The sequence below is a fragment of the Nanorana parkeri genome, unplaced genomic scaffold, assembly GCF_000935625.1.
Source record: "Nanorana parkeri isolate BGI_ZX_2015 unplaced genomic scaffold, ASM93562v1 scaffold1269, whole genome shotgun sequence".
Classification (NCBI taxonomy): Eukaryota; Metazoa; Chordata; class Amphibia; order Anura; family Dicroglossidae; genus Nanorana; species Nanorana parkeri.
In genome coordinates, this window is record NW_017307537.1 from 495949 (window position 1) to 507884 (window position 11936).

Below are 11936 nucleotides of genomic sequence, written 5' to 3' on the forward strand. Positions count from 1 at the left end.
GAAAAACATACTAGGTCTACGGTGTGGTGGTCTCAGGTGGATGTTCTCATTCAGACATTGATCAGTGATACGGCATTTTACAACTCCGTTCTGTCCTGATATCACAGCTCCCGGTAAGAGACTTCACACATGTAGCAGAAGATAGCGGAGCCTGTGGGAGTGTTTCTTGGAGATATCACTGAGATTCAGTAGGAAAGCACCGAACATAGTAAGAGAATGAAAAGCATAAACCAAATCACCTATCATTCATAAGCCAGTTTCATTTCACTTGCTCCTGTAAACCACAAAATTATTTCACAGGATCCCCAAAGACCACATAAGGGCCAAAGTTTGGCACCAGAGATTTAAGTGTAGTCAGTGGGGATGATCTGCTTTATAACAATGAATGAGATCGTACAAAAGGTGTTATATGGTTAGGACCTCAATGTAATAGTGTAAAGGATACAAATGTGCAATAGAAAATCTTCATCACTTCACTTATTAACTGGCAATTTCCAGCACATAACCTTATTGCTTTGCAGTCTAATTATTAAAGTGGGTAACTCAAGTTTCTCCCTTCTCTTATTCAGCAGTTTATGTTCTTGATTTAATGTTAGAACTCATAATATATTACTAAATAAAACAAACATTTGGTTGTAAAATGATAATGGTTAGTAATCCGGTTACTGAAAAGGGCCTTTGGGTATATGAGACGGGATGACGAGTTACTGCTGAGCCTCCGAATCCGTAGAGTCCCTGGCGTTTGAGAGCATAGACGACGTCCATGGCGGTGACGGTCTTCCTCTTGGCGTGCTCGGTGTAGGTGACGGCATCGCGGATGACATTCTCCAGGAAAACCTTCAGCACTCCGCGGGTCTCCTCATAGATGAGTCCGGAGATGCGCTTGACACCCCCTCTGCGGGCCAAGCGTCGGATGGTGGGTTTGGTGATGCCCTGGATGTTGTCCCGGAGCACCTTCCTGTGCCGCTTAGCGCCTCCTTTCCCCAGACCCTTCCCGCCTTTACCGCGACCAGACATGATAACTCTTCGTTAGTCAGACAAACGATGAAGCAACGAAGCCCTGGTCACTTCCCTTTATACAGAGAAAGTCGACCCGATGGGGAACTGAAAGGGGAGGGGTAAGGAGGCGTATCCGTGATCCTAAAAAGTTCCGCCTCCCTAAGCGGGAATCGTCTCCACACTCAGCCGTTACTTGGTTTGAAATTCCCGCTCATTATATACCCTTGTCCTCATCTACAGAAAGATTTTGTTGGAGTGAATAAAGCGGTTTATTTTTACCGGCAAATTGTAAACTTCATTTAAAGATTATAATGGAATCCCAAATTATCCCTGCAACCCCCTCCCCCCACAGGACAGTCCTCTGACATTTATCCTGAACATGTTCTAGACTTTTCTTCTGTTACAAGAACTGGGACATCATAGTTTTAGAAGTCAGAATATAAATGGGATTCATCCTTTCCAGATATAATCGCTAGTTTAGTCTTAGCGCTCACACTTTTGGCGGTATTACCGGGCTGATTCTATGTCGGTAACATCATGGGTTTTAATATAAGTAATGCTCTGCGCTGAGAGGGAGCACGTGATCTGCACAGAATCATCATATCCGAGCTGTGATCTAATTCTATCCCAGTGTAAATCTTTATTACTCTAACATTGCCAGACAGATGACAATTTGTGAAATGATTGGCTGATAGTTTTTTTTACCAACTGCCATGTAGAGTCCACTAGATTATAAGTGGAAGTTGATGTATACGAATCTTCGCCTGTGTTTAGAAGCCTCTAAAGCCCAGAAATTAATTTATTGAATAAGAATTCTGAAAGGAAACAATGCGATGACATTGTAGATTTTACGGATCCCCGTACAGAGCCGATGTATCATGTCACCGCCAGGTGGCAGTGTTGTTCCTCCATACAGAAGGCATTGGGTCGGTTTCGTTGTATCCTATGCGGATGTAACTGATACAACTTGCTGAGTTCTTCTACAAATATAACATTTCTAAACAATGGAACCCGGGGGGGAAAAATCGTCCCGGTGTGTGGAATTCATTAGTAGTGTAACTGCACCGGAAGTAAACACTTCAGCCGAAAGTTTTGTGAAATGTTACAATGAACCGCAAACTTAACTCTATTGTGGACGAATCTTCTTAAGTGTAATCTACAAGACTAATGCATGAATCTTTCCATCTACTAATCGTACTGATTTCTTCTCGTGTATGTAGTAGGGAAAGCTCAGAGCATTGTTTGAAGTGGAGGGAACAAAAAGTTGGGTTACTCAACAGACAGAATTAGGCGGGGATTTTGAAAAATGCTAACTCATTCCATCATGAAAGGGGAGGGCGTTTTTTGTCAGAACGGTTGGGATGAGGGTTTGGGATGTGTATATAAAGCGCTGCAGAGCGGCAGTGTTTCACATTCGTTGATCCATCGAAGCGTTGAGAAGATATGGCGAGAACTAAGCAAGTCATCATCCTCCATAATAACAACACAAAGGCTCTTTTCAGAGCCACCACATTCTCTGTATAAAGAGCTGTATGTACAGTACGTCGGCGCCGAGAATTGTAGAAACAATGTTTTACAGTAGAACTGATATCGGATCCTCAGTCTTCTGTGCAGGACCCCAGGCCGAGATCAGCTCGCTCTTAGTCTCTCACCTTCACATCTAATACATGTTCTAGAAATAAATCCAGAACAAAGTAACATTTCACTCCTCTAGGGGACATTTTCCTATTGGGGAGTCGCTGCTGTTCTGTCATTGACTTCAATGTTTTACTTTCACAAACATCATATAAACGTGCAGCATCGTTCATCTATGTGTAGTGATGGCGCTCTGTAGAGATTTGTGAATTTCTGATCTAGTTTTCATTATTAGGAGGTTGGGTTAGAGATCTGAGGAACACGCAGCAGAACATATGAGATAATCCTTCCACATGGTGATCCATTATGACATCAGAGATCTCATCAGGTGATCGATCAAAAGTACGAACTTATCGAGTTGTGGGACCGCATGACTTCCGCTTTCCTCAGAACTACGATGTTTGCACACAAAACATGTTGTGCACGAGCGCCATCCACGGCATTGCCCTATACACATAGACCACAGCAATAAAGTCATAAAATGATCTAGGATGACAGTAAGCCAGCACGTTCTTTATCTCGGGTGCACCACTCAAGCGGCGGCCATATTGAGTGGGGCACCGGAGATAAAGAACGTGGTTAAAGTGACATTAAAGTAAAAAAAAATGACGAGGCCCCGGGCGCACGCACCGCCTGCACCGGCGGTAGTTCCGCCACTGATACCATTATAGGATACAACCTCTGACATACAGGTGGAAGTTACTTTGCTTCCAAATGTAACTGGTTACAGAGGACGTGTCTTCTGATCACTAGCAGTCACTTCCTGTATAACGTTCCAATGATTGACACCTACAATAAATATGAAGCGTGTACATTGGTTTTAGTGATAAACTAGTAGAAACATGGAGACGGCAGTGTGCAGGAATGGAACATTTCTACCGTTCCATTAATCCTCAGCTCACAGCTCTAAATATCCTTTATACCAGGACTCCCCTAACCAAGCCCTGGCCTTGGGGCAGCAGGGGTGTGTAATTCCTATCTCCCGATTCCCTGGACATGCATTTCTGGGAGCCGGGCGGGTAGTTGTTTTCTACATTTAGCCCTGCTTTGGGCAAGCAGAGCTAAATGTACAGCGGGGGAAGCCGCCAGATGACTGGTAGAGTACCAAGTGACTGGCGTAAAACAACGGTAGTACTGATATTCCAAAAAGGTTCAAGATGCCAACCTAGGACCTACAGACCAGTCAGTCTAACATCAATAGTATGCAAACTATTTGAGGGAATGATAAAGGACTATTTAGTGGATTTTGTTTGTGACAATGGTATAATAAGTGATAATCAGCATGGATTTAGGAAGGACCGTTCTTGTCAGACGAACCTACTAACATTCTACGAATTTGTGAGTAGAGATCTGGATAGAGGAAGGCCGGTGAATGTGGTGTACCTGGATTTTGCAAAAGCATTTGACACAGTACCATATAAATGCTTAATACACAAGCTGAGGTGGTGTGTACATGGATAGAGAACTGGCTACAGCAACGTGTCCAGAGATTATTGATAAATGGCTCTTTTTCAGATTGGTCTATGTTCGAGAGTGGCATGCTCCAGGGTTCTGCAATAGGCCCCATATTGTTTAACCTCTTTATTAATGATATTGGGAAGGGTGTTTCTGTGTTTGCAGATGATACTAAAATTGGGAGGGAAATAGACACGGACTAAGACATTATAACATTACAGGAGGATCTGGATAAAATAGGGGAGTGGGCAACTACATGGTAGATGAGGTTCAATGTTGATAAATGTAAAGTAATGCGCTTTGGGGTTACAAACAGGCAAGCGGAATACACATTAATGGGTTTAGTCAGAAATGGAAAAAGATTTTGGGGTCATAGTAGACCACAGATTGAATAATAGGTTGCAATGCCAGGCTGCAGCAAACAAAGCGAGCAGAGTACTGTCAAGTATTAAAAAGGGAACGCACTGTAGAGATAAAGCGATCATTTTGCCAATTTATAGATTGCGGGTTCGGCCTCATCTTTAGTATGCGGTTCAGTTTTGGTCACCTCAGGATGTCCTTGAGCTAGAGAGAGTCTGTAGAAGGGCAACAGGCACGGGCACAGCTATGAATCATGATTACTAAATTTGGACTTGTTTACGCTGGAAGTGAGGAGATTAAGAGGGGACATGATTTTAATGTACAAAATGTTTGGTGTTGATGGCAGCATCAGCAATACACTTTTTGCAGTAAGCTCCCTAACAAGGACTAGAGGCCACCACCTTGGTAGAGAAAAGATTTAACCACAAAGGGTGTAGGTGCTTCTTCTCAATCAGAGTGGTTACATTTTGGAACTTTCTACCACAAGCAGTGGTATCAGCAGAGAGTATTGAATCATTCAGAAAACAGTTACCGTATATACTCGAGTATAAGCCGTCCCGAATATAAGCCGAGGTACCTAATTTTACCAAAACAACTGGGAAAAAGTATTGACCCGAATATAAGCCGAGGGTGGGAAATGAGGCAGCTAATGGTAGATAGATACCAATAAAATTACATTAATATTTATTTAAAAGAAAAATAACCTAGCTCTGTAAGTGGAAAAGGGGGTACAGGGCTACATATCATGTACTACGGATCATTTAACCCATTCATATTAGCAGAGGATAATTGTAAATCTATTGTTCAGTGCATTCTATATGTAGTATATAGTACATGTACATATAGAGTGCCTGCAACAATACATTTACAATGATCCTCTGCTAACATGAATGGGTTAAATGATCCAATGACCCCGCTCGGAGCGCCGCACACCGGAGCAGCAGTGACGCGACGCTCGGCGAGGTAAGTAAGAAGACGCGCTGGCGCTGACTCGAGTATAAGCCGAGGGGGGCACTTTTCAGCCAAAAAAATGGGCTGAAAATCTTGGCTTATACTCGAGTATATACGGTAGATACCTTTCTAAGAGATCATAACATATACAATGTAACTATATATATATATATATACAGGGGCGTATCTACCGCAAGGCAAACAAGGTGTTTGCCTTTGGTGGCACTTTCCAGGGCGGCAGCAAAAATGCCACCCCCAAAACAGTGAGGCGAGTCTGACAGCACAGAATCTGGCAGCCTTGACTGCCTAATCAAGGAGGCAAGGAGGAGGCGAGGAAGAGGAGGAGCAGGAGCAGTAGCAGGAAGGGGCGGGTCCAGATCCCCGCAACTCCTGTCGGCCGGCGGAGGAAGCCGAGTCCCTGAAGCCTTGGTCGGGCGGCAGAGGAGGCCGGGGACCAAGCAGCACTGGTCCGGCGTGACTGTGATGGAGGCCAGGTCCAGCAGCTGTGGAAACGGAAAATTGTATATTTACCTTCCGTAATTTTCCTTTCCTGGTGCATCGAGGCAGCACACCATGGGTTAAGGTCCTCCCCTCTTAACCCACAGGACACGTGATAAATTAAGGCTCCTCCAAGCCACACTCATTCTAGTTAAGAGTCCGAGCCATGGCAGGGAGGGTAAGAGTGGTGTGCTGCCCTCGATGCACCAGGAAAGGAAAATTACGGAAGGTAAGTATACAATTTTCCGTTTTCCTGGGGCATCTCGGCAGCACACCATGGGATTTAGTGATCACACAGGGAGGGTAATGCCAAAATAATTTATGAAAGGTTAGAGCAACCAGAGACAAGAACGCTCCTCCCAAAGTTAACAGTGGTGAGGAGTGCCGGGTCCACCCGGTAGTGACTCATAAAGGTATTGCGCGATGACAAGGAAGCGGCCCTGTAGATCGTTTCAGCCGAGACATGAGTGAATGCTGCCCAGGAGGCTGCCATACCTCTTGTGGAATGAGACCGTATCTCCTCAGAAGGTTGAAGACCATTAATGGAGTATGCTTTCCGGATGAGCTTAACCAACCAAGACGCGATGGTACGCACAGAGGCTGCGTTACCTTTCTTGCATCCCCAGGGAAGGACGAGGAGGTTATCCACCACACGAAAGGGCTGCGTCACACGCAAGTATGCTTGTAGCGTGCTGGCTACGTCGAGCGCATGAGGCTCCCCGTCGGGATTCGTAAGTGCAGGTAGGACGATCTCCTGATTGAGGTGGAATGAGGTGGTAAACTTCGGAAGGAAGGAGGGATGCGTCCCCAGCACGACTCTGTCCGGGAAAAAAGTGCAGAATGGCACCGTGGCAGCCAGTGCCTGCAACTCAGAGACCCGTTTAGCGGACGTAATTGCCAGGAGAAAGGTGGTCTTGAGGGTGAGATCCCAAAGAGATGTAGTAGGATGCGGATGGAATGGAGAACGTTGAAGCACGTCGAGCACAAGCGACAGATCCCATTGCGGGAACAGCGATCTCACGGGAGGATGAATCTTCAAACAGCCCTTCAGGAAGCGCACGACCAAGGGATCCAAGGCCCATCTGGACCCTGACAGCGCTGAAATGGCCGAAACCTGAACCCGAAGAGAGTTCCAGCTGAGGCCCTTGTCCAGACCGGACTGGAGGAAATTCAGGACATGATTCACGGTAGAAGTACGTACGTCAAACCCGCCGGCTGCCGCCGCCACAGCGGATTTGTCCCAAACTCTTCGTTAAGTGGCGTTGGTTGAGAGCTTCCTTGCCTTCAACAGCGTGGAAATCACCGCATGAGAGCATCCCAAGTCGAAGAACCGGTCCCGCTCAATCTCCAAGCCATTAGATGAAGCGCCTCGGGTGCTGGGTGCTGGAGAAGGCCCTGCAGGAGGAGATTGTGGCGATCGGGAAGCGGAGGTTCCATGGCCAATTGCAGCAGCGGAGGGAACCACGGCCGCCTGGGCCAATATGGTATGATCGCTAGTATCACCCATGGAAATGCAGCCACCCGCTGGAGAAACCTCGGTATCAGAGGATAGGGCGAGAAGGCATAACCCAGAGTGAAGGACCACGGGTAGGTCAGAGCATTCGTCGCCACTGCCTGGTTGCATGGAAATCTCGTCACAAATAGAGTGGTCTTGCTATTGTTGGGGGTTGCGAACAGGTCGATTTGAGGCATACCTCAACACTCCGTCACCAAGTCGAAGATTGCCGGATTCAACTCCCATTCGTGTGGATCAACCGTTGAACGGCTCAATAGGTCGGCAAGGCTGTTCTGATTGCCGGGAAGGTAGACCGCTGAGAGATGCCACAGGTGAACCTGTGCCCAATGCATTATTGGCTCGAGCTCCAGCAGCATAGAGCGACTGTGGGTGCCCCCCTGATGCTGAATGTAAGCGACCGCTGTCCGGTTGTCGATTCGTAGTTGAACAGAACGGTGTTAGATATCTGGGAGAAGGTAAGGAGACCTTTGAAGGCCGCTCGTACTTCCAAGATGTTCGAGGGCATGCCCCGTGCTGGAAAGGACCACCTGCCCTGGGCAGCTAAGCCCTGGCAGTGTGCCTCCCAACCGTGAAGGCTGGCATCTGTGGTGATCACCATGGACTGTGGAGGACAGATGAGATGATTCCGGAGATTGTGTCGGTGAGTCCACCACTCGAGAGACTGTGTCATGGCTGCTGATATGACGATTCTCTGGTGGAGATCCACTCTGTCCCATTGTTTGAGAAAGTAGACCTGGAAGACTCGTAGCTGCCAATGGGCCCATCGAACCATCAGGAGGGTAGAAGAGAGAGTACCGAGCAGACTTAGGCACCTGCGTGCACTCTGCCACTGAGACAACATGACCTGGAGCACTCTGTGACGAATAGTGAGAATCTTGTCGTCTGGGAGGGAGATGGAGTTCCGTTGAGTGTCGAGAAGAGCTCCCAGGAACACTAGTTGTTGGGAAGGTTGCAACTGGGACTTCTCGTAGTTGATCAACCCACCCAACCCGCTGAAGTAGAGTAAGAGCCAGCTGCTGATAGAGCACAAGAGTAGAAGATGATTGGGACAGAAGAAGCATGCCGTCCAAATAATGAAACACACGTATGCCTTGCAGCCGGATGTGAGCAATGAGTGGAAGCAGAAGTTTCGTGAAGGTGCGGGGTGCCGTAGAAATGCCGAAGGAAAGGCACACAAACTGGAAGTGCGAACCCCTGACTGCAAAGCGTAGATATCTTTGAAACTTCACATGGATGGGGATGTGGAAATAAGCATCCGAAAGGTCGATTGACGTCATCCAATCCCCTACCTGAATGGCTGGGAGAATCGACTGCAGCGATTCCATACGGAAGGAGGGCACTTAAATTCGCCGGTTGAAATCTTTTAAGTCGAGGACAAGCCGCAGGTCGCCCATTTTCTTTTTTTCGAGAAACATGGGAGAGTAGAAGCCTGAGTAGCGTTCCTGCAGAGGAACTTCTGTGATTGCGCCTTTGCCGATTAAAGTGAGGATGTACTCCGCGAACACGCGTGCCTTGTGTCCGGAAGATGGTAGATAGGTAGGAATTAATCTGCTGCCTGGAGGCCCCGTCTTGAATGTCCATCTGTGACCCCGAGACACTGTGGACAGCACCCAGGGATCTTGAACAATCTCGTGCCAGGCTTGGGAAAAAGACTGCAGACGTGCTCCCACCGAACCCGAGTGGGACTGCTGACCGTCAAAAGGATTTATTGGGCGGCTGAGGCGCCGACGCTGCATTCGCTTTTGGAAACTTGAGAAGAGAAAGATTGATTACTCCTCCGTCCTCTCCTAAACTCCCTACCCGGACGGTAGGCTCTTGCATCTCTCAAGGGTTCCGCGAAGGGTCTTCTATTAGAATTGAATCTTGGGCGCCGCTTATTCTGATCCTGAGGGAGCAGGCCAGATTTTCCACTGGTGACTTTTGAGATTGCAGCATCGAGCTTTGGACCGAACAGGTTCGATCCGTCAAACGGAATACGACACCAGCTGGTTTTTGACGCCGAATCCGCAACCCATGGCGCAGCCAGAGAGCCCTCTTAGAAGTGATGGTGGCAAGCATTGATCTAGCTGTACAACGTATGATATCTATGGCTGCTTCCCCGATTAAATCTCCCGCCAGCTTCAGCTCTTGTAGGGCGACAATTATGTTCTCACGGCTGACCTCTGAATTGAGAGCCTGTTCGATATTAACGGTCCAAGTGGAAATCGCACGTGAAACTGAAGTCAGAGCGATAGCCGGTCGACACGCACTTCCCGAAGCCAGTTAGGCACGTTTCATGTCCAGGTCTGCCTTCCGATCCAGGGGTTCCTTAAAAAAGACAGCATCCTCCATGGGTAGGGTAATGTGCCTTGCTAGGTGCATTACTGCTGCGTCCACCAAAGGGGGAGAATAGAGGTTAGGTACGTCCCCTCCACTAAATGGGTACAGCTTTGCAATGCGATTGTTCACACTCAGTGCTTTTTCCGCTCGCTTCTATTCTTCCAAAATTAGTTCTTTTATCTCATCCATGTAAGGAAAAGTTGCTGTGGATTTCTTCAAATGTGGAAAGTACCGCCTTAATTTGGCAGGTTCCACAACAGGATCCTCCCAGTCGATAGCTTCCTTAACTGCCGTAATGAAGGTATCCACAAGACTAAAGTCAAAGCCAGAGGGACAAGGGGGTTCACCTGTATCGGAGGCGTCTGACTGCGAACCGTCAATGGTAGGCTCAGTAGGCTGCTGAGACGTGGACGGTCCCCCGGGGTGACCACTGCGCTTACCCTTACCCCTATGGTGATAGTCACTTGCCAATTGGGTGAGAGGAGATAGTGCGTTCGTAGGCACTGGTAGAGTGGTTGCACTGGTAGTCTCAGTGAGGCAAGGCTGGCAGATCAGTTTGCCAGGTAGCGTTTTGCTGCCACACATCCAGCAAGTTTTAAACTCCTGGTGATGATGGTGGTGTGTGCGGCGAGAGGTGGTCTCCCTGTGGCTACGCCTTGAAGTACTTCTCCCTCTGGACCTATGACGTCCAGGTAAGGATAATTTTCGAGGAAGTCCGTTGGTGTTCTTCATGAGGAGGGCTGAAATGACAACATTGTTATGAGAATACACACACACCTCACTGTCTCTTTAAGCGATATTGTACCATACCCTTACCTCTGTGGAGAGGAAGTATCTCGTACGGCAGCTCTCTCAGCCATTCCTAGGAAGAGCAAGGAATAATACAGTGGCAGCAATACAAATGATGCACAGAGTAAAAGAGATAGGAGTAGACATGAATGAAAAATGGTGTGTACTTACTGGAGCAAGTCAGGCAGCTGAAGAGGTCCGCAGGGCGATTTGCAGTCTTTCTGTCCCCCGGTAGCTGGAAGCAGGAGCTCTCCATTAGGGATGGGCGGATGGGCTGCATGTTCGAGTCGAACCTATGTTCGACTCGAACATAGCATGTTCTAGCGTTCGCCGAACATTATGGGATGTCCGCGGTCTGTTCGACCGCGGGACATCCCACAATGCACTCCGCCGTCCGAAACGGTAATTGGCTACAGTCTTGCACCTGACCGCAGGTCAGGTGCAAGACTGTACCAATCAGGGCTCAGTACAAATATAGAGCCATGAATTGGTTCCAGGATGGAGTTCATGTATTTTCGGGTACCCATTACATGAAGGCGGCCAACACCATTTGCTGCCATACATGCCCAAATCATGACGCTTGTTGCTTGCTGTATATTGGTTAGGATGCAGCTCTTCTCCTACTCTACGTCTTTCATATTTTCAGTCATCATCACTACCAGATGAGGAAATCTGACTTTCATCACTCCAAATCACGGGACACTCCGCAACACAGACATTCCATAGCTTCTCATTCTGCATTGCAGTTACTGCCATTTGATTGGTCCCCAGAACAAGGACTGTGATTGGCCAGTAGGGTTTCCTCTTAACACTAGCTTCTTTACTGACTCACACTTGTGTTTCTTTGTTAAACTTAAGTCATCATAACTTGTGTTGTACGGAATATATTTGCATTCTGTTTCCAGGATTGCATTCAGCATGACATTTTCTTTAAATTGACATATAAACATTTGCATTTGGTGCAAAATAACATTTCCTATAAGCCTTCAAAGCTGCAAAACATTTCAAAAGGTGTCCACAATTTGTGCCACCGCTGTAATGTAACTTTTCTGAACATTAAAATCCGGGAACAATCCTCCCGGTGTGAGGAGTCCATTATAAGTGTTACCGCGCCGGAAGTAAATAATTTAGCCGGATGATTTGTGAATTGTTACAATGAACCGCAAACTGAAATCTACAAGACTGATGAACTAATCTTTCCATCTACTAATCGTACTGATATCTTCTCATGTATTTAGTAGGGGAAAGCTCAGAGCATTGTTTGACGTGGAGGGAACAAAAAGTTGGGTTACTTAGGCGGGTATTTTGAAAAATGCTAACTTATTCCATCATGAAAAGGGGAGAGCGTTCTCTGTCCAATCAGAGGGCTGGAGTGTGTATATAAAGCGCTGCAGAGCGGCAGTGTTTCACATTC

At 47.2% G+C, this 11936-nt stretch overlaps 1 protein-coding gene across 1 annotated transcript; it reads right to left on the bottom strand.

Moving 5' to 3' along the window:
• Positions 1-259: 259 nt before the first annotated feature.
• On the bottom strand, positions 260-1023 carry LOC108797383 (histone H4-like). Its single transcript, XM_018568970.1, has 2 exons — positions 709-1023; positions 260-274 (listed from the first exon to the last, which is right to left on the bottom strand). Exons 1-2 carry the CDS (start codon positions 1015-1017, stop codon positions 260-262), a joined length of 324 nt encoding a protein of 107 aa, XP_018424472.1. The 5' UTR covers positions 1018-1023.
• Between the last annotated feature and the right edge of the window lie 10913 nt (positions 1024-11936).